The sequence below is a fragment of the Trematomus bernacchii genome, unplaced genomic scaffold (genome assembly GCF_902827165.1).
Source record: "Trematomus bernacchii unplaced genomic scaffold, fTreBer1.1, whole genome shotgun sequence".
Classification (NCBI taxonomy): Eukaryota; Metazoa; Chordata; class Actinopteri; order Perciformes; family Nototheniidae; genus Trematomus; species Trematomus bernacchii.
This window is the reverse complement of record NW_022987720.1, coordinates 4,542,255-4,565,414: the sequence shown is the minus strand read 5'-3', so window position 1 is coordinate 4,565,414 and position 23,160 is coordinate 4,542,255. Positions and strand designations below refer to the sequence as shown.

Here is a 23,160-nt window from a genome sequence, read left to right as displayed (position 1 = left end):
GATCATAATGCTGTCTGCAGCACATTATGACTCACAGTGTTTGGTGACACAGTAGATAAATGTAACGCTCCTTAGAGCTCATGAGTGAACCCCTTATCAAAGCTGTTAATGTCAAAGTCACGTGGTTAAAAAGTATTTTAACATGCATCAGAAATGTGTGAAATGCTGCTGCTCTTGGTTGTGTTATGTTGCTGCTATGCTGATGTTGTTTATCTGCAACCACCTCTTGGTTTCCTGTGTTAGTAACTTGGGTCTTTATCTCGTTCATAGTTCTAATGGCAAGTCTGTGTCATGGTCTGAATCAGGTCCAAGACACCCTCCAAGGGGGGGGGAATGTGTGGCACAGACTGTCTGTGCATGTGAGGAAACAGGAAGCAGGCTTGAATCAGACGGCGGTCATCAGGCCCCCTAACTAACACGCCCGACCCCCACAGTTGTGAGCCTCCACCTGCAACCGTGGCAACAGAACCCCGACCCCATCAAGAAACCGCGCGTGCGCTAAGCCTCTGTACAACCTGGAGGAGGAGGACGACGAGGATTCGCAGCGTCCCCTCTGGACTCCCTCTTGCTCTGGTCAGATGCAAGGGCTGGAGTCTAATTTAGATAAGCCTGCAATCTTTTCTGCCCTCTCATTTAAAGGGCTGCACTACGGAGCGCTTGCAGGGGGCTGTGGTGGACACACACAGCTCCTATGCCCCTGCACTGAATGACAACACCGCCAAGGAGGCACACCCTGCCAACGAGCCTTTGAGCTTGACCCCCCTTTCAGCCTCCTTTGGTCCCACGAGTGGGGGTGTTTGATGAGGAGGGGTCCGAGGACGAGTCACTGGACCTCTTACAACAGCTACATTTATGATGCCAAGGAGGAGGAGGGGGAGGAAGGGGATAGCGTGGATTTAACTCAGAACAAGCCATATCTGGATGGATTCCCTTGCTCTGTCCCCCCCCCTCCCCCTTCAGAGACTCTGTGGTGTTCGGGGGAGTATGTCAGCGACTCCCCCATCATGGAGTCGATGTTCGGGAGCCCTCCGAGCTCAGTCTACACGCTCAAAACATGCTCCATGACTACGCACACAGCTCCTCAACACTGTGAGTGCGAAACAGGCGCTGACACAGTTGTGCATCACACAGACATTGCAATTGTCACATACTGGTTGACACACACAAACAGAAACATACTGTACAACCTAATTGTATTATAATTTCACGTTTGTAACCCTTTTTTCCCTGCCATTTGCTTGCTTCTATTTATTACTCTGTTTTTAAAAGTAAGGGGTTAATCAAGTGATAAGTAGACAAACACCAGGAACCATCCATGAGTGCTTACATTTCTGAAGGGCTGCCGGTGCACAAAGCCCTTTCTGGAAAATGTTAAACTGGGAAGGAGTGCCAAAAGTAGACAGCTCTCATGCCAAATTGTGATGAATTAAGAGACACTTAGAGACAAATAAAGGATGTAGTTGTGCTTCTCATAATGGCAGTGCAGTTAAATGGTCTATGGGGACAAATGGAAAGAGAAACATTCTGTGTGTATATATGTACACTGTTAGATACAACCAGAGACCAATTTAGCTCTAAGCAGTGCAGTAGCTCAAGTGCATTTCATGCCGGTTTTGATTAGCTCTGCTGCACATGTACAGGTCTCTTATGTGTGTAGGGCAGTAGCAGCTGCATTGAAAAACTTCTCGCCTTTTTTTTTCATTAATTGATTTCACCTCAGCTTTCTCTCACCCAAACTCATCGCAATTTAAATATTACTGAGATTAATTAACAAGAAACGTGCAGTAATTTGGTTGAATATTACTTTTATGTGTTGCGAGTTGTGCACAAATATTATCACTGAACTGAGATTCTGCTGAACACTTGCGCTGTATGATTGTGGTATGGGTATAATGTTCCAATCAGAGTTGTTATCAACCTACATTCCTGCTTTCAGTTTTTACGATGTAGCTGATACAGGTTAGCGCGATTGTAGATGATGGCGATGTTGTGTATTCAGTTTACACTCAATCATAACCCTGAGAACCAGTTTTACGAGCATGGGACGTGATAAAGAACAACTTTTGCTTTCAATGCCGTGTTGATATTTCTCATGTTTTCTGAGTTGGCTGTGTCATTGTAATGAAAAACACAGTACTTGTACAAGTTCTCAAAGTTTGTAATACTGTTAAGCCATCTCTTGTTTTTCACACAGGTGGTATGTTTGTAATACTGATAAATGTTTCTATATTTAGAATGTCAACAGAAAAAAAAGAGTTTATACATTTTGAAACTGTCCTCAAATATTTATCACAGAGCAGTGTGTTTGGTTTTTGGGTAACTTTTAAGCTAATTTGAGTCGACTGTATCCTCTTGATAATATTCAGTTGTTAAAGTAACCAATGATTAGTTGCTTCTTGTAATGAGATTATACATGCTTCAATTTTGCTTAAATCTTGCATTATAAACTTTTGAGGTTAAGTTTCTTAGTTCTTTATCTATAAGAATACAAATTATTTCAAAGTTCAAGACTATACAGTGCATAGTGCAATTGTATTGTATTTCCAAATGTTTTTAATCTATTATAGTGTAAGTTGTTATATGATTTTAATGATTTTTCAATGTAAAATATACGAGGGTGCCACCTGTTTAACACTGTCAAATCTAGAGTGAAATAGGCCTTTATGTTTTGGGCAAGCTGAACAATGCTGTAAAATAAAAACAATTTATATTAAGAAGACTGATTACTGCATACAATAGATTTCAAAAACGGGGTTGTCATTCGGTTCGCCTGCAAAAAGACTTGCCGAGCTCAATATTAGTTTACATCGATGGAAAATACGGTTTGTGTGAAATCCATGATCCGCAAGTGGTTATCAAGGTATGTCAAGCTAAATTCAAAGGTTTTTAGGTCAAACTCTACTAAAAAACGTGTTTTATTAATTGTTACTTCACATAGATGTTTAAAATTAAATGTTTATCTTAAGACATAGTTTGACATTTGGTAGATAACATAATTTTGATACATCCAAACTTTTTTTGAGGCAATTGTTGCTCAATATTCCACCTAAAAATGTGTGATGTGATGCTGGAGCTTTCAAGAAAACAATGGACTTTTTTTCATTATGTGTCCATCCAGCAGTAAAATCTTTGAAGTAAAAATATTTGCATACATTTATCGATAGCTTTATATTTTACTTTTTTTTAATGAACTAGTTAATTTGACCCTTTTCTTCAAATTAAACAAATTAAATATGTTTAAGGCACATATTTAAAAACAAAGAAATGTAATATACTCCAAAAATGTATCCACCCACTATTCTGAATGCAGCAAATAATGCATACTTGTTTCTTTGTTTTAAAGTACAAAGGAAGTCCCACAGTGGCTTTGGTTCATGGTTACTTTATTTCAATTATACATTGACATTACACAGTTGGGGAGCTTGAGTTTGAATGCGGGGACAACACATCACTCTGTACACATGAGAAGGTTTCTGTCTGCAGCAGCACGAGGACGCCTGAGCGTATGTCAAGTTTCTTACATTTCCGGGTCCTATGACTTATCAGGTGGTTACTGAGCAGGAGGAGGAGAAGGATAATTGAAAGGGGAGAGACAAACGTAATTTCTGTTGCATCTGGCCCTGAGCCCTCTGACCAGCCCAGTCCTACAGCAGCTCTCACAGGAAGCATACATGAGCGACAAAGCAGAAGCTGCCAGAGTTTAGAGAAAAGTTGTCGGTGTCTGTGTCAGCATGGCCGGGGGCTCGGTATTTGAGTGTAAGGAGTACTTGTTCAAAGTGCTGGTCATCGGGGAATTAGGCGTCGGGAAAACGAGCATCATCAAACGCTACGTGCACCAGCTCTTCTCGCAGCACTACAGGGCGACGATCGGGGTCGACTTTGCTCTTAAAGTGATCAACTGGGACAACAAAACGCTGGTCAGGTTACAGCTGTGGGACATCGCAGGTAAGGAGACGCTAATTCACTACAGTCATGTGACACTTGGTGCTTTAAACCGAATCAGATGCTTTCACTATCAATGGATGCCAAGCTCAACTTCTCTGTGTGGCACAGGGGGAAGTTTCACTTTCACAGATTGCAAGATATGACGAAATTCAACATTTAAGTTTTAATATTCAAACAGAAATATAGACATAATATACAGAAGTAAGTACCACAAGCTCAGTTAGGCAGGAGGAATTTCCAACAGAAAAGACCGGTTGATCATGTCTGCTCGTCCCCTTTATGATATAATTCAGAGGAATGTAGGTCACGTTGTCATTACCGACAGAGCGCCACCCCCCTCCCTGAACTCACCATCATATTCTTGTTATATTTTCTCTAGGGATTAATTTGTTTAAAGGTTTGCTGATTTGACTTAACTGCTCTCATCGTTATTCAATGCTGTTGTTCATGTTGCAATGTCACTGTAATGTTACCCAAAAGTCCTTCTGCCATGTGATCCTTTTTTTCATGGGAGGATTTCAATAAACTTGGGTAAACTCCCTCTGAGCTTCTAAACTTAGCACACACAGCAACCTGTGAATTCCAGCAGCTTGAGTAAGCAAGCCAGACAAATCAGAGCAGTGTAAATAAAGTTTCACACTTGCAGGCTGTTTCAAACTCTCACTGTGTGTTCATCTTCAGGCACCAAAATATCACATTGCAAACAGAAAGTGTCTGAGAATGGCTTGCTGGAAAGGACAGGTCAGAGAGGAAGTGAGAAGTAGACAAACCAGCACACACAATAACTCTCTTTTACACTTCCATGTTGATCAATGCAGGCTTTTTCCACATTTAAATCGGCAGAATGAGAGATGTAATGTGTGGTGATGGGAGGGTGAAGGGTCTCTCTGACATCCTATTAGCCTCTTTTCTTTCATGTTATTCCTAGAGTATCCTCCTAGCCTAAAATAAAACTCACATTAGTGCTTGGGAAATAGTCAGATATACTGTAAATCATAAGGTCAATTTATGGTAGGTATTTTTTCGTTTGGTTTAATGAGATCACATGGCTTCAGGGCCTGTGTGTGCTGTTGATGGTAAAGAGTCCAAGGGTTGTCTCTTTTTTTTATTATGTAGCTGCTGTAATTCTAAATGGCAAATATGTTCTTTAAAAGTGACAGTTAAGAAATGCCATTTGTATTATCTGTTCGGTACAGTCCTAGACTAAACAGTAATGATCTCACATGTGCAGAAGGAAAGTAGGAGTAGTTAATCTTTCTCTGAGAAGGTGGCATTCGAGGAGAGGACTGTGCACTGTCTGTGTGTGCATTATGTGCTCAGTTAAAATGAATTGTAAGGACTATGAAATGTCGGAAAATACTGATAAGTGGTCATCACGATATTTAAACTGCTATATTTAGTTTACTATCATAAAAGACGCAGAAAACAAGCAATCGCAGTTGACAACAAAATAAATGTCAGATTTACTTATTGGTCGTTCATAAAGCCTTGCAACTGTAATTCAGTGAATACTTAACTAGCTCAGGTTTTGTTTTCAGCTGCAGGCTTGTAGTGGACATAACCTTTGTTTTGACAGGATGACAAAATGACTACTTATGATGACATCGGCTGTCATTAAGATTGGACTTTGTGCTCACACTTATTTGTCTATTTGCTATTTCCTGAAGTTGAATTGCAACCGAAGGATTTAAAGTACAATGAATCCTTCACTGTACCTTCTGACTCTCAGTCATGGGTTTCCAGAGATGATGCACACGACAGAGCTTGAGATGGGTAAACTATAAACTATTCAAGATGGTTGAAAATCACCATGTGCAAGTGATTTAGCACCACATGCAACACAGAGAATAGGGATTGTTTCCTAGTACATGCTGTTCTTAGGCATGGCACAGTTATAGCTTGTAATCTGGCTTTGCTGTAAAATCTTTAACTACTGAGTTGCTTGTCAAGATTTCTGTATTTTGAAGAGTCAGCTGCTCAATGTCACATCCACTGTGTACATGCATTACATTGCATTTTGTACATACATACAGTATGTGAGCTCTGATTTAAGGAAATGTAAACATATTTTCAATTCTATTTTTAATGTCCATTTAATATTTTTTTCATGTTGTGCAAATACAAATAAAATAGCCCTTTTTAGATTTACTCAATTCATACTTCCCAATGCCACCGTGGCCTTTCTTCTCCCTCAATCAAACAAACCTCATGTGCTGAGATAGATCAGGACAGATGGTAAGAAGACTGCTGTTTTTTTTTTATTCCATCGCTAACAGCAGTGACGGAAAGGGGGTGGACAGTTGGTTTGTGTGTGTGGCGGGGGGGGTCATTGCAGACTGATTGGCAGAGTGGGCTCTCCCCCAGAAGTACGTTTGAGGTAAAATGACACAGATAGTCAATTACAATTATCGCACCTCAACAAGGTCTGGCCAGCAGACTCCGAGGATGAAATAAGTATCAAATCGTTGGTGTGAAAGAGCTCGAGGTATATTTTCCAAGTCATTAAGACCAGTCATTAAGCCATTTAATCGTGCAGAAAAGGAGGAGGAATTATCTTCTGGGCAACGCTGAGGGCAACTTCAGAGTAGGGTTGTCTTTTAGCAACCCTACTAATGATTACAGTCTGGGAGGAATGACAGTAATCAGAGGCTTGTACGTGATGTGGACAACATGGAAGTCAGTGTAAAGCTAGCAGAGCTCCCACCCCCTTTTCACCCGGAATTGCTACTCTCTCCTTGATTTGTCAAAGACTGTGGACAGGATGATTACCAATAGTCAAAGTGTTAAAATAGCCTGCACCTCGTAGGACTGAACCTAAGAGCCGGAGGATGCATGTTACTACAGTATGATGTATGCAGGGGTTTCCATCACAGTGCTAACCCACTGTACTGTCAGGAACATGGGATTTTACATTGACCCCTCCAACTACTCTCTTTTCCCCTCAAACATTTCATTTTCCACCAGGATTATGTTTTATAAATGTTTGTCCTAACCTTTTGTCTTTGGATTTTGTGTGTGTAAGGTTAAGGAAAGAGCTGTATGTAACAATTACATTTATCATCAATAATCTGTAGATTATTTCCTCTAAAAAATAATTTTGTCTTTATTAATATATCTTTGAAGATGAGATGTAGGTAGTAACGATTGTAATTACTTAAACCAAATTGATCTTTGAAAAAGTGACTAATTAGTTTTGATTGTTGATCGTCTAACAGAATAAACAACTCAACCACTAAGTAAGACTTTATGCTGCCGAGCAATTAATCCCCATTTAGCAATCGCAACTTTAAATACCGAATGTGACCTTGAGGCCTTTTTAAGCACACCGTGTAGAAAAAATGCACCAATGTTGAATGAGCAATGAATGCTCCACACCAACAATGTGTACTCCTTAGTGTAAAAAGTAACAGTCTTGCTGAACATTTCCTTGGTCACTCCACTTTACACTTGAGAATATCTCTGATATCTCTGGTAAGTTGATCATTTACACAGCTCTGTCATTATCTGGTATTTTTTTTATAGTTTTCGTAGTAATTATGTAGAATATTAGTTTTGTTTTTCACTTTTCTGTATCCTACAGTTTAATTACCAGAAATAATGAAAAACATGAAACAATTCCTGGCCTGTTCTTGATTCTTACACAGATTGAAAAAGGATTTTGATGCAGTAGTAGTTTAAATGGATCACATGTAATAAATCTACAACAAATGTTAGTATTTTCAGCTAAATTCCTGCAACGTTGTGCCAAGGCTTTATATTAATCGGCCCCCATTAACCCTTCAGTTAAAGGTAGAGGAAAACGATAGTCACACGACTTGGAGGTTGAGGATTTCCCCTGAATTCAGACTTTGTTTGGTGCTTGAGGCCTTGGTAAGCTGGAGTAAGTCACCTCTCACATGCTGCTCTGTGGAATTTGAACGTGCCAGTCATGTGATGTTCACGGTCTGTCCTGAGAAGCTCGTGCTGAAGACTACCTTTAATGACTGGACCCTGTGTAGTTTGGGTAATGTAGTTGCTGGGAGGGCGTGTGGTGAAGTTTTACAGCCAGTTGCCTCCCATCAACAGACGGAGACTGCTGCTGTTGCTACTGCCGTGTCTGGCTTGGACAGTTTCTATGGTAACCCACCCACAGGATAGCAATATGTGCGACCGTAGAGGGAAGTGGGGTTGCTAGGGCTATGGATAATGATGAGACTTTTATTTCTATGTCTCCCACACAAACAGATATGATACAGTGGCTGAAACTGAGGCATTAACGGCAGATTTCTGAAGATATCCCAGGTCCATACCCAGAATACCAAACTGTACCTTTGGCCATGCACCAGTGTTCATTAGTGTGGTGGACGCAACGGAAATTACCCTCGCTTCAACCCTTTGGGATTTCTCAATAGTTTGCCGTTTCTCCTGGATAGATTCAGACATACATTTCTTTAGTTGCAGGCATGTTGAGCGTTTGAGGCAGCAGCACAAGTCTTTGTTCTTCTCTCTGGCAGTCTCATGCGCCTCTGTGGCATTCAGAGAGTAAATACTCAATTGTTCACACAGCTCTTTGATTCTTGTGTTTTCTGCTGTTAGGGTGAGCAGCAAATGTCAGCCATTAATACTTTCAGTATAATGTTATCTATCCTTTATTTAAATGTTATTGCTTCGTTGAATATCAGTGTTTGGTGGTCTGGTTCCAGCTTCTTAAATTTGAGGATTTCATGATTATCTGTGTCATTCTTGATAGGAAACAGAATTTATTTTCTTTCTTTTAAATGGTTTTACATGGTTGGTAGGATAAAACAAGACATCTGAAGAAACCATTTTTTAAGTCTGTGGGAAATGATGGGATTTTTTGTTGGAATTAAGTATTTGATTAGTAGATAAAATAATCAGAAATACAAATAAACAGTAGTTGCAGCATTCGTAATATACAGTATCCTTCTTTTTTTTAAACAAATCTAAAGGAATGACCAAAACCGACATTGAAGGGAACTGGCTGTGTATCAAAACCCTGATAAAGCTTAATCTTCTGTGCCGTAGACCTCCATTCTTGACCAAAATCATGTGCACTGTAGTTTATTTTAAGTAAAGTTCAGATTTGCCGTGCTTTGGAAGAAGCTATCAGGAATGATGTAGAATTTTCTTATTTGGTTGTTTTTCTAAAACAGGACTGGCTTCAGTCAATGGAGCTGAATGATTATCAAAAGTTAAAGTTCAGGCATCTTGGGATTTGCTGTCATTTAATGTATACCACAGCCACATATCAATACCCCACATAACTCATTACACCATGCAACAGTCAGGTGTATATCTGTGCCAATCACATTGGTGGTATTGATTGATATAATCACCCCATATGAGTCTATTCCATCCAGGCGGTTCTCTCCAAGGAGAAGTAAGGTTAAGCCCCCAACCTCCTGTGCCTGCACATCGACCCAGGAAAAGGACTGGCCATGTCAGAAAATCAAGTGAAGTGTTGAATGTGGACAATGACATGCTGTCCATGGCCTCTTCAGCGAACAGTTGGTGCTTTACTCCTGGTATAAATGAATGAGCATACTTATTCTCATCATTCACTTACTACTTTGCAAAAAAAGAGTGTGCTGTGCGACGTAAGATTACTTTTTAGCCATTGTTCCTCCATTTTTTCAGCTTAACACAAAAGCCCTTTTTTGGATGTTATGAAATAATTGGGTCTGATCACTGGCTTTGTTCATTGGTGAAAGGAGTTCATTTAATTGAATAAAACATAGTTTATTGCATTCTTTGCCTCTGTGCTAAAAATTGTTCAGTTACTCCGTTTTGGCTTAACGTTGGGCTCAGTCAGACCTTGCAAAAATAATTAAAACAAGATGAGACAGCAGCCTGGTAAATTATTAAGCAATTTTTTCCTTTCTATATTGTGGATGTATGAGCTACAAAAGGCCTGGAAATAAAAGACTTATTCCAGTCCATCAGCTCTTTATCCCACTGTGTCGTGTCTCTGGTGAATTCACCTGGGGTTATATCAGCTAAAATTAGACTCTCAATTATGAGCAATTACCGTCAGGCCTGTGGGACCCACAGTGTATTCACTCTCTTGCTCACACCCGCATTGCGCCACACAACTCCAGTTCCTCGTGTCATTGGGTAAGTACCCACAGTAAAGTGAAAGTATGCTGAGAGAAGCTTTGCTTGCAGTTCCTCAATCTTAGGTTCATTTTCTATTTTGTAACTTGGCTCTGGTGGAGGCTGACGTCCTAATACACAGTACAATTACACTTGCCTTCTAGGCTTTCCTAAATTGGAGCAGTGTAGCAAAAAGATGTGCTAAATCAGTCAAATGTTACCTAAAGTCATTGGAAGCCTGATGTGTTTGCTGAGACTAAATCTAAGTGAAATGAGCAGGTGCTTAAAAGACACAATACGTGAGCCAATGTAAAGAAGCAATAGCCCTCTATTAAACCTAAACAAATGATTGTAGCCTGATTTCAAGTAAAAAAAAAAAATTAAATCTGAGTTTTGTGTGTTCACATCAGATAACCGAAAGAGACATATATTTATAGTTGTACTTAAAATCAGCATTTTGTGCAGGTCATATGTTATGATGAATCACCATCATAAACAGAACTGATATGGGCACGCAAAAGCTCAAAAATAGGAACCATATATTGAAGCTTACGCAAGCTCTCATGTGTGTATGAGACATTTTATTTTATCTAAAGAAAAAACACTGCTGTCATCAAAAAGAGAAAAACAACCATAATCCCCCAACTTTTAATATATAACTGCTTTTGCTTTATGTGGTCTGAAACATAATATAATTGTTATTTAAACTATGAGCTCCCAGCATAAAAACAACCTTCTATCTAATCATATTTTCCATTTGTATTTGCGATCCAGGCAGTTTACGTCACCCGATTTTGTTTTGATCAGATAGGCTTCAAAGTGTGACTTGACAGCATAGTATTAAAATAAATACCGTTCACCGTTGAACCGCTGACCATAGATTCACTTCCTCCAATGAGATGCTGTGCTGCACGCATCAGTGCACACTTGTGCTAAGGTGAAGTGATGTGGTCCGAGTAAAAGTTATGTTAGAGAGCTCGGCTTGGACTTGTTTTCGCCACTTCAAGAGTCTGTTTCCTCTTAAGGGTTAAGATAAAGTACTATTGCTTACTTAAGTATGGAACATCTTGTTGATGTTTGTATTTGTTATGAGTAACATTATTAAAATCTACAGTGGATATAGGGCTGTGCGATTATGGCAAAAATCATAATCACGATTATTTTGGTCAATAATTGATATCACGATTATTAAATACGATTATTCATTGACTTTGAAAACATCCATTTTATTGAACTTTAAAACAAATACAAATAATAATTTGAACAGTATCTTTTTAACTGTTGATTACCCTGAACGTATAATTCAACTGAAAAACCAATACAAAAATAAATAAAATAAATGATACATTTATATTCACATTTAAATAAATAATATCAAAAATAATAAATACCAATAAACAAGATCAACAAATATTTTGGAGCGCACTCCAACAAGCTACTAAACATATGTAAATATGATAAATACAAATAAATTAGACTAAAATAAATTAGATCAAATATGTTGCAGTGCACTGTCACAACCTAGCAAAGCAAAATAATTGTTTTTTTCGATTATGTTGTTTTCGTAATTGTGGCAGGCCAAAATCGTAATTGCGATTAAAATACGATTAATTGCACAGCCCTAAGTGGATATATTTGTTCAGTGGATATATCTGTAGCTGTTTTCTATGATGTTGTGGGATTCACAAAGAGTTAAATGCACAAAGAGGCAGTGTGACAGACATATTGGTAGTTTTTAAAAGAAGTAAAAAAACTCTGGTCCGGTTGTGTTTAAGAAGAGTCTCTCTCAGATTAATAGTGACACCAAATACAAATATGCTTTGCCTCTTGTGAACTATTTTCTTAGATTTTTTGGAATATGAGTACAGAGAAAGGGTTTATCATTACAGCAGATTACTTCTTCCATTCTCTGTGTCGATTAGGCCCTCATCTCTATCAATGGACAAAATGGAGAAAGAAATGAGACTGAATTACTTGCATGACAATCTCAGGGCTAGACATCCTGGTTTCATCCTTTAAATACTGTGATGGTATTTGCTTTTGAGGGCTTCATTACATCCACATGTTTTGAATCATTACACAAATCCAAAAACCTATTACTCGTATTGCTTTCAGCGGCTTTGTAAAAATGCAAATGTTTCACTGTATTCTCTTTCTGTCCTCCAGGTCAGGAGCGATTTGGGAACATGACGCGAGTGTACTACAAAGAGGCTGTGGGGGCATTCGTGGTGTTCGATGTGACAAGGGGCTCCACGTTTGAGGCGGTGTCTAAGTGGAAGCACGACCTGGACAGCAAGGTGAAGCTGGCTAATGGCAGCCCCATCCCCTCAGTTCTGCTCGCCAATAAATGCGACCAGAAGAACGACAGCTCCAACAACACAACCCTAATGGACAATTTCTGCAAAGAGACCGGCTTCCTGGGCTGGTTTGAAACCTCAGCAAAGGTGAGAGATCAATACATTAGACGCAGAAGCCATTACTTACACATTTGCATAAAACAGGTCTATGTGCTCTTAGATGTATTTCTATTTATATCTGTTTAACAGGCTTTTTTCATGAACATGCTCTCTGATTTTTCTCTACGTTTTATTTGTGGTTACTCTACAATTCAGCAGCATGGAATTATAGGGATTAATACTGGCAAAAATCTTTCACACTGGGGATACACATTTCCTTTTAAAGCTTCCTGGGTCATGGTCCAAACATGACTAGTAATGTCTTAAAATCTTATTTCACGCATGAACGTGACTCGAGTTTGCGGAAAATCGGATTTGATGAGAGCTTTGAAATACACAGCCAAGTCAAACTAAGATGAGACTGGATATTTCTGGTCAAGACACTTTGCCATTTTACTGAATGGCTTATTCACTTCTAAGGCAATCGTGAAATAGTTACATGTAGTGATTTGTTTTTTCTTAAGACTTGGGGCATTCTCTCAACAGGTTTTAACAATTGTAAATGTTTTGATCCAAATGTCAGTGTTGTATAATGGCAAATGGTATACGTTTTTGTTCTGCTGCCAGTCATGCGCAACGTCTACAGACATTTATCTTTCCAACCAGGGAAAAGATTTGTTGGACAGCTGGTATCGCATGACGTTGATTGATGTTGCAGCCCAGAGCTTTGAGTGATAGGACCCCTGACAGATAATGTTAGGTTGTGTTTCTCTCAACTTCGGTCATGATATTACAGTTTTAATGTTATTGTGTTTACATTATATTTTTGTAACTCTGTCTTTTTGTGACTAGTATTTTGGTCAAGAGAGATCATTTTGAGTAGAGTAAGAGTAGTAGTGTTAAGGCCCTGCATGCAACATTTACCTAAGAAAAGTAAACGACTATTTGCAACAAAATCATCAGGGAGAATATTTGCATTGTAGGATTATAATTTGTGTAAAGCAGTTCTTTAATATACTGTTGGGTAGTTTCATTTGTAAAAAAGCATCATGTTTTTAATCTGGTTTTGTATATAAAAAGTACATCTGTAAAGTAAGTAGTAACTTCACCTTTTAAACAAATGATATAGAGTGCAAGGTACAATATTTCCATTCCATGACGTAGGGAAAAGTACCAAAAACAGTGCACAATACTTGAGTAAATCTACTGACCTACCTTCCACAGCTGTAAGTCTTTTTTTTCTGAGGTGCAAACTCTATGCTATAATACAAGACTCCTCAGCAGGTAACTGAGTGAGAGCACGAGGCTGACATGAACAAAAGGCTGCCAGCACTCTGGGTGTGCCGTGTCATGTTCATTTATAAATGACGTCCTATGAAAGATGCAGTTGTTTCTGACAAGGGCTAAAATCACAGCCAGCCAATTGATCATTTTCTTAACTACGAGAGTCCTGGGAAAGCCCTCTCCCATGTTTTGCATTTACATTTGTGTCATTTTTTGATTCTGCTTTGGGAGACGTGGAATGGTAAAGAGGAATGCTTTGATCAGTTTTGGAAGCCCGGGTAAACTTAGTTAACTCATTCCAGATAATCTTAGGCTGTGCAGCCATGTCACGTGCTGTGTCATGTGAAGTGTGTTGGTGTGTGTGATCAGTGCAAAGCTTTTCTGTGAGTGCAATGAAGTGTTGTTCTTTTGTATGCCTGTCACGTTGGCTATAAGCCAGACATACAACAAACTCTGTTTTATTTTTTTTTCTCAATGAGTACCAAACTTTGTTTCAGTTTAAGAAGCAAAACACACAGTTTTCTTGAGCTGAAAAGTCTTCACCAGTTTTTAAAACGTTGTCAAATGCGGAGAGGCTGTTAATTTCCTGTGGTCCTAATCAGCCTTTTATGTAATCAACAACTTAGTCCCTCTAATTGTGAGGTGCCTCTTGTTCTGATTGGAGCACGCCCTCTACTCATTGAACAATCATAAAAACATTACTTAAACGTTAACTAGACACAATCATGTGATTGTGCGCACTTCCAATTAATTAAACACTACAACAGATTTTAACAGTACATTTGGACAAATAATATACCACATTTTTCCTTGTCAGATATGTTATTTTGTACAACAATGCCGATAGGTATGTAAATGTAGCCCTGTAAATATGATGTATGATGTCCTTTATTGTTTTTTGTCGTTTGATGTTGTAACCTACTTGCTGCAGGTCTCCCTTGAAAAAGAGATCGATGATCTCAATGGGACCACCTGGTTAAATAAAGGTTTGAAATTAAATGAAATGAACAAAAAGGAATTCGATTTTCATAGCAAACGTAATCTCTAAAAAAAAAAACTCTGTTCGCCTTTACCCAAGATGACCAGGCCTCTTTGTAAAAAATGTTGTTGCTACAGAGCCTGGAGAAAGGCCATTAATATTCATTAACTCTTCAACCCATGGGATGACAGCTTTTCGCCACAGTGTGAAGGACACAAGTAAATGGCTGTTTGTAACTCGTCCCTGTCAGCCTCAGATCTCTGGTAATAGTCCCTGTCTCCAAACTGTTGCTTTAACAGGCTGTTTCATGGAGAGGGGTTGAGTTGACTTCCAAAACAAATATTTAAAGATGCAAGCAAAGACATGCATCAGGGTCTGATTGTCACTCTGCAGATGTACTTTTGTACAACGACTCTGATATTCTGTTTTGACCTTTTTCTAGGACAACATCAACGTGGACGACGCAGCACGTTTCCTGGTTGAGAATATCTTGGCTAACGACAAAGGTTTGCCATACGAGGAGAGCAATGGAGACCGGATCAAACTGGACCAGGAGACTGTGGCTGCTGAGAGCAAGTCCGGCTGCTGCTGACACTAAATCCATTCATATTAGCCATCCGCCTCCTTTGGCAGGGTCTGACCCGGCACCCGGCCTGTGGCTCTCAGCCCTCTACTGCAGCCTCTCTGAGGAATATCAATTCTTGGGTCTCCAAAGCTCCAGGATCTTCTCCTCTCTGCACTGATGCCCGTTTGCCCTGCACATCCATAGTTGTTCTCACTAGGCCAGAATAGAAGCCCAATTTTATCTTAATGTTGTCACTGTCTCTGTAGGGCTGTTTCCTTCTTTGTTGACACTTCTAAACCACCCCTTCTTTATTATTGTGTTCATCTCACTGCACATTTCCCTGATGGTTTATTCCACCACCAACTTTAAATCCTACCCAGCCCTCCACACTTGGACCCTGCTACTCCCTCCAGTTGCCCTGTTAGCCCCTGAAGCCCTGGAATATACCATGCTTGAAAGGGGCTCAAACTAAGCAAAACTCACAAAAAACGAACTAGAAAACCACCTGTAGCCTCTCGATTTCTGTCCGTTTCCTTGTCATTCAATATTTTTCTGTGAGACAAGTCCCTTTTGAGCTCGCAGCACGCTCATGTTTATGTTTCCAGCTGTTCTACTACTGTTTGAAAAAGAAAGCAGACAAAATTCACGGTTAAGCATTATCAAAGAGTTATTGTATCTCATTTAATTAATTGTTGGCTTGATTTAATAATTTCTGTTAAAAAAACTGCAATGTTAATTAGAGCAGAACACTTTGTTTACTCAAACTTTTACAAAGACAATACAGTATAATCTAATTGTGGTACTATATGAGACATGGTCTTTTCACCAGCATAAACATTTAGATTTACAGCATGTTTTTTTCTTTTTATTGTTGGGTCATACATTGCCATGCAACTGTCAAGCGAAATATCAGAAAAACAGAATGTAATGGAGGACTTCACTTTCTGGTACATTAAAGTGTTCAGATTAAAAACCTGAAAGACTTTTTAAACACTGTGTTGAGATAAAGTGTGTATGTAAAAATACTTTAAATATACAAGACCAAAATAGAATAAACATTTTAAAATATTGTTGTTGTCTACCGGTGATTAGTCTGTTCACATATATTTGTAATATATTTAAATGAGTTCATCTACTGTATTATTTATTTTTGTATCATATAATATTCTGTGAATGAAAATGAATAAATAAGTTGCACCATGTGTGGCTTAGTGTGGTGTGGCAGATATATAAACCATGCTCGAGTAGAAGTTCTGCAACTCTTCAGAGTGAGATGGCAACATCATTTGATCTTTGAAAGCAGGCCTAAGTGTTGGTTACCTAATGAAAAGCACAGATTAATAGCAAATGGTAAAGTCAATGGCTAGAATAAGACTCACAAGTCTAGATGTTATATCATCCAGCACTGTACTGTACTGTAAGCATTAATGGCCACAATTTATAGAGTTGTGCATGTGAAAAACAAGGTCACAACATGTGTATGCGTACAACATGGTTTTAAGTTACCCTTGAAGACACACAGTGCAACAGATGAAGTTGTATTTGTGAAATGTATGTATGTATGACTCAGACTCTGCGCATGTCTGTGTGTGTCAGAGAGGGAGACGGGACCATGTGATTTCACTTAAACAGTGTGTGATAGTCATCAGACAATGTCCTCACCACTATGACTTGTACTCTCTCATCCACACACACAACTGTTTGTGAAGCAGGAATGCAGTGGAGGTGTACCAGTATTGTGGTGTATTACATTACAGGAACTCTCATTAAATGCCAATACTTCAATCTGCATGAAATTAATAAAATATTTCAGAGAAAAAGTTAAAACCTTGACATAATACAGATGTATTGGTTTTAATCTATGAATGTATATGTTACTGTGTAGGAGGTGCTACAATTGTGTGGTTTTACACTATGATCTGTTAATTTAAGGCAAATCAATGCTATTCAATGCCATGGTATACATGAAGATGCAACCTTTGTGACGCTTTTAATGTTACACTTTCATCAAGATGGTTCGAGGAAGGTAGGCTACTGAGTCAAGTTACAGTAACTGAGGCGATATTCTGGATGGTTTCAGTTTCAATCTATTGTTTTATTGTGTCAGTTTATACAAAGGACAATATGGCCAGCTTTTTAATTGATTAGGTTTCTTTGCTGCTTTGTAAATAGATTAGTTGTTAAGGAAAATCTGACTATCCCTCACTATAGTAACAAGTGATGCCACAGCTGCAGTCCCCGCCCACCTTAAGGCTCCGTTGCTGAGCAACGAGAAACTTTGAAGAGCAGAGACATAACCAAACAAATGTACCCCCGGCAAGCTACCTGACTTTTTGGTTCTTTGTACATTTGCTTGCAGGTTTATTTTACCAGGGGCAATGTCTAAGGCAACACTCAAGAAAAAGGAGACCTCCAGTAAAGTCTCTTTATCCGAACGACCGACTGAGTGAGTTCGGATAATGTTAGCAATCGGGCGTTAATTAAGACCAGCTGTTGTTAGCATTAACGTGAGCGTTAGCAGCATATCAGCAAACAACTAAGCTAACGTTAGCATTCAGTATGTACTAATCGAGACACCATACTTTATTAACTGTGGCTGAATTAATGGTTTTATGAATGGTTCACAAATATGTACTATCTATCTGTTTCCGCAGAGGTGGGAGAAGTACTTCCTGTGCTTAAGTAAAAGTACCAGAGTAGGAATACTCGTTTCAAGTAAAAGTCCTGAATTCCAAATGTTACTCAAATAAAAATACAAAAGTATTAGCTTTAAATTCAGAATAATAAATAGTATATGTTTTGATTATAATTATTGATGCATTGATTAGAGTGTTATCAAAGCTGGGAAAGGTGCACCAAATGTTACTTACTTTATTTACTGCAGGGTAGCTTGTGAATGTTACTGAAGGTGTAACAAAAGTCTTATTTACTGTAAGTGTTGATTTTATTTCACATCATTAATCCAAATCTGCAAAGTAACTAAATCTATTAAATACATGTAGTGTAAAAGTACATGATTTACTTCTGAATTGAATTGGGTAGAAGTACAAAGAAGCTAACAATTGAAATACTCAACAAAAGTACCTAAATTACCTAAAATGGTCCCTAAGTTCAGTACTTGAGTATATGTAGTTCGTTACTTTGAGCCAATGTGTTTCTGTACGTCAAAACCTCAAGTAATCACTTTAGAAGAGATGTCACTACATCGCATATGGCATGACAAAAACAGGGTTATACTGGACTGAATGTCTGGTACAGTACTGGCACATTTTTTTACTAAATATTGCCAAAAAAAAAAAATAAGCTTACACATTTAATGAATAGTTTATGTCATTATTTCAGAGCATCGTCCGTAGGAGCAACTTCCTATGAGAGCCTTGGAGGTGTTTGGAGATGCAGGTTTCCCATTTGGCCCGAGTGGAATGACTCAGAAGTCAACCTGGAGAAATGGGACTCAAGTAAAGGAGCTGATGGAAACTCGAACAAGAGTCCCAATGCTGTAAATCTGGAGTATACAATTGTTGTTTTGTATATTGATATATTGGTGTACTGTTCAGTGTACTATCAAAAAAGTGTTTTATTTCACTATACAACTAAATGTATCTTTATTCTTTGTTTTTGTTGTGTTTCCGTATCAAATTAACTTTTTTTGCTTTTTCTTTAGCATTTTTTTGAAGATCCTGAGGGAAAAATATCCCTGCCTCCATCTGTGAAAGTGCACTCCTGGAAACGTCCTACAGAGTTTATTGTCAAGGTAACATCATGTGTAGTACCAAAATGACAGGTATTCTATTATAATGATAAACATACGCTTAGAAGGTCTGTTTTAGTATATCGGATCTAGTGGTTAAAATAGGAAACAATAATAAACAGGAGAAAGCACATTGGTCATGAAGGTATACACATATAAATTAGAAAAATGATTTAATGTCAACTCGCATGAAAAAACAATTTCACTTCTTTCATATTACTTAATGGTTTCAATTTAGCTAGGGCTTCAATTTTCTGATATCACTGGAAATTAAATGTACAGTATATGTATAAAAAAAAAAAACAGTTTTAAAGTCACTTGTCATTTATGTCCCCCTTTTTGTAGATAACAATGACAAATAGACTACATATACTTGCAGAAAGTATTCGTTTTCTAATTAAACATGTCAGGGGAATTACTCTAAGTAGCTGTTTGTTGCAGCCATTAGCTGTATTGGCAAAGTGTATTTCTTTGCCACATAATGTGAAATGCAATGTAATGTAGTTAAGGATATCTTCTCTGTAGTCACCTCCAATATAGTTTTAATTTAATCACTCCGATTTTCTGTTCCCCCTCTCTCAGTGCAGTATTAAGCTATTTTTGCAAACTCCTGCTTTTACATTTAGTCCTTGCCAGGTAAAAAGCTGCCTTTCCACTCAAGATGCCGAAAGCATTTAATTAATTTCATACAAGAGGAACACGGGATAAACACAAAAGCAATCAGCTATGCAGACGCAGGCGAGGCTCTACTGTGAAACTCTCTTCATTAGTCTATAGCGGTCCTTATTTACAGAGCTGTGTTATTGACGGAAATATTTTCAAGTTTGGTTCCCTCTTAGAGTTGCTGTGACGTCTCGAGAGAACACAACCTTAATTGACCTTCAGCTGATCTCTCTCCCCACCACCATCTGACCCATTTAATCAGTTTTAATTAGTAACATGGTAGAATATATTAACTTCATATTGAAATATTCATTGCAGACACAGTCTTGGGAGTATCATGGTGAGGTTAGACCAGTTGAGGACCTTTTGAGGAGGAGAGAAGTGTTAAGTGGGTTACATATTCATGTCAATTATAAACAGATGACGCAAGATGGCCAATGTGTGCATTTATAATGACTAGTTATGATGTGTAGAAATACAACCACACACTGTAAAATTTCTGAGTGCATAAAGCTTTCCGTCAGTCATCTGGCTGTGAAAGTCTTCTATATTTAATTGTTATATTATATATTGCAATCTTCTATTTTAGGGTATCACAGTTGTTGAGAATCCAATGACCTTTGAACTGATCTCCCAAATGATCATCTGATTTGCAGTGAGGTTTGTTTTCAATTGTTATTTCTTCTTTTCTATAAAGCATTGCACTGACTTTTCACTAACCAGTATTGATCAGCACTTGAATAGTGTAATTCAGATGTCAGACAGGGTGACGTTTGAATGACAGAGTGAATTACACTTGGGTAATGCAATGCCCTATTGATTTTGTGAATGATATTGAAAGAGATTTAAAGGTTGATAGTCGGTTAACTCATGATAATGTTTCTCTTCCTTCTCTACTCTACTCTTAGCTGATGAGGTGGATCATCAGTGAGATATATATTGTTTGGACGCTGCATAACAATTCAGATACAAAACAAGATATTTGGAGACCTTGGGATCCCATCTACTCGCTGTGTAAGGTGGGCAGAGGTCATGTGCCACTCTACAACAACTATGGAAAATACCTGGTCAGACTCTACTGGATGGTGAGCCTGACACACACACATACACACAAACATCCACCTACTCTTAGTCTATTTAAAAAGTAGTTTTTAAGAAAACTACATTTATGACATGCAGGTGAAGTCATTGCTTCTCAATGCCTCTTTGTTATTAACATTTTAGAGGCACACTTGAGGCAATGGATGACTTAAGATTGCATTGTATTGTTTAGCAGGCCCCATGAAAGAGGAATGGGGATTGACTAAGGGTTGGAGCGGGGGGGAGGGATGAGAAAGCCTTATCCACTCAGAGCTCAGATCAATCAGTCTCACTACTGTGCCATAAGTGGACGGGCTTCATATTGCCTGACGAGTAGATAAGGTTGACAGGAGTCAGCTTGCTTCATAGAAGGCATGTTCAAAATTGAGTATCCACGCCAAGTAAGATCATGAGAGCAGGCACAACCATGGTAGGGCTTTATGTCATTCAAATAGATTTCATTTAAGTGTTAAGATATTTCTGGTGTTTCCCTTTTGATCGACCATCATTGCATTGGATACATCTTGATATTGTTGGTCTGGTTGTTTCAGTATGTGTGTTGCTTGCCACAGATCTGTAAGTAGTGGACACTAAATCATTGTGTCATTTCAGAAAGGAAACTTCTTCCAGCAAACAATTTGGGTCAGCGAGGAAGTGAAAAAAGAGAGAGAGCTAAAATTGATGGTGTTCTGTAGCACTGTGACTCTTGCCTTGACAAACAAGCATGACACGGTTGTAGGCAGCAGTCCCCGTGCCAACCATAGCACGCTAACAGATGGTTGTTGAGATGGCATTAAGCACCCAGCCCCCATTCATCCTTCCTGCTTCCTCCCATGTTATTGCTCATAGGCTACTCTCTTATCTACTGCTCATATGATTCCTTATTGTTCCAATTCACACCAGTCTTCTTTTCTCCTTCACGCCGCTGTGAATACCCATTCCATTCCCATTTTCTCAGCCCGTTTTTGTTCAGTCCCTCAGCTCCGTCTCTCCTTTCCGCCTCTTCTTCCTCTCTCCTCTTACTTGCCCTTTCACGCTGTATTTTACCCCGTCTCCGAACACATCCAGCTCTTCCTCGGGGCGATGGTTTGACAAGAAAGTAGAAGAACAAGCAAGAAAGAAAGTCTGCTCGACCACTCTGTATACAGTTATGCTAGGGCACACTGATTTGTAAGGAGAGGCACAGCTGTGATCAGTCAGTCAGATTATGACCTGCTTTTTCTTACAAGCAGTGTGAAACTCCCCCAGACGGCCAGTAAACAGACCACACCACAGGCAGCATGTAATAATCCTTGACACCAAACAGGTTGCAAGGTAGCTGATGCTAGGAGAGGTGTGGAAATGTCCTCGGATCAGAGATTTTGAGGTCACGTGTTACCCATTGCGCTTTGAGGAAAAATGTGATCTGAGTGACACCTGTGGCACATTTAGAAATGGAGGAGAAATCCAAGAAATTACCTCGGCAGTGAATATGTCCAGGGCTAGTATCAGTCTAGGGCTGGCCAATCACATCAGTTCCTCTTATTTCCTTTAATGCAGTTGTTTTCCTAACCACAATGTACTGACTGTTTAAACGAGTTAGGCAATCTTTCCCGAGCATGAACATTTTTTCAGTCAGAAAGATTTAGGGTCAAGGAATTCACTGTAAATTGTTATTAAGTTAATTTGAACAATTAATATAAAACACTTCAGTACAGATTAATTGAAACCTGTTAATGTACATGAGCATTAGATCAGTGGTTGATGATGCTGCCTGTGTTGTCATGAAGGTATCAGCAGAATCAAAGTGAGATTTGTAAGGTTATGAAAGCTGCCTAACACACTGATACACATTTTATTGGATGTTACTAGTCAGCTGATGATCAGCAAGATGAGGCATTAATGAGCATATGATTTAACAGCTGATAACTAATCAGCCGATGTCAGTGCCATTTCAGTATAGGCCTGAAGGCATTGCTCCATTCTGGTCTCAGAAGCTCTCATTTCCAAATGTGAACATACAGCAGCTCAAATATCAGTGCAAAAAGCACATTCGATCAGCTTTACAAATATACTGTGAGATGATGCCTCTTTTAAGATGATTATTTTGTGTGTAATTATGGAGTTTTATGTTCTGGAACACAGCTGCAGTATCTAATTGTGCCACTCTAAGGAACTTAAAAAATATAAAATGTTGAATTATTTAGTTCATTTGCTTTGATTACACGTCCTCACTCACTGTTTGTTCTTTCCTTGTTTTCAGGGTTGTTGGAGGAAGATAACAGTAGATGATTCAATGCCATTTGATGAAGAAAACAACTTGCTTCTCCCAGCCTCCACCTGTCAGTCAGAGCTGTGGCCAATGTTGTTGGCTAAGGCTCTCATTAAGGTGGCCAACACAAAGTGAGTTACCGTACATTCCAGC

At 38.8% G+C, this 23,160-nt stretch overlaps 1 protein-coding gene and 1 pseudogene across 1 annotated transcript; both read left to right on the top strand.

Annotated features, from left to right (window-relative positions):
* LOC117492374 overlaps positions 1–1,334 on the top strand; it is a 30,533-nt pseudogene extending 29,199 nt beyond the window's left edge.
* A 2,212-nt stretch (positions 1,335–3,546) lies between these two features.
* LOC117493381 (ras-related protein Rab-32-like) lies at positions 3,547–16,332 on the top strand. Its single transcript, XM_034143907.1, has 3 exons — positions 3,547–3,945; positions 12,205–12,482; positions 15,140–16,332. The coding sequence occupies exons 1-3, from the start codon at positions 3,732–3,734 to the stop codon at positions 15,287–15,289; spliced, it is 642 nt and encodes a 213-aa protein (XP_033999798.1). The 5' UTR covers positions 3,547–3,731; the 3' UTR covers positions 15,290–16,332.
* The last annotated feature ends 6,828 nt before the right edge of the window (positions 16,333–23,160 follow it).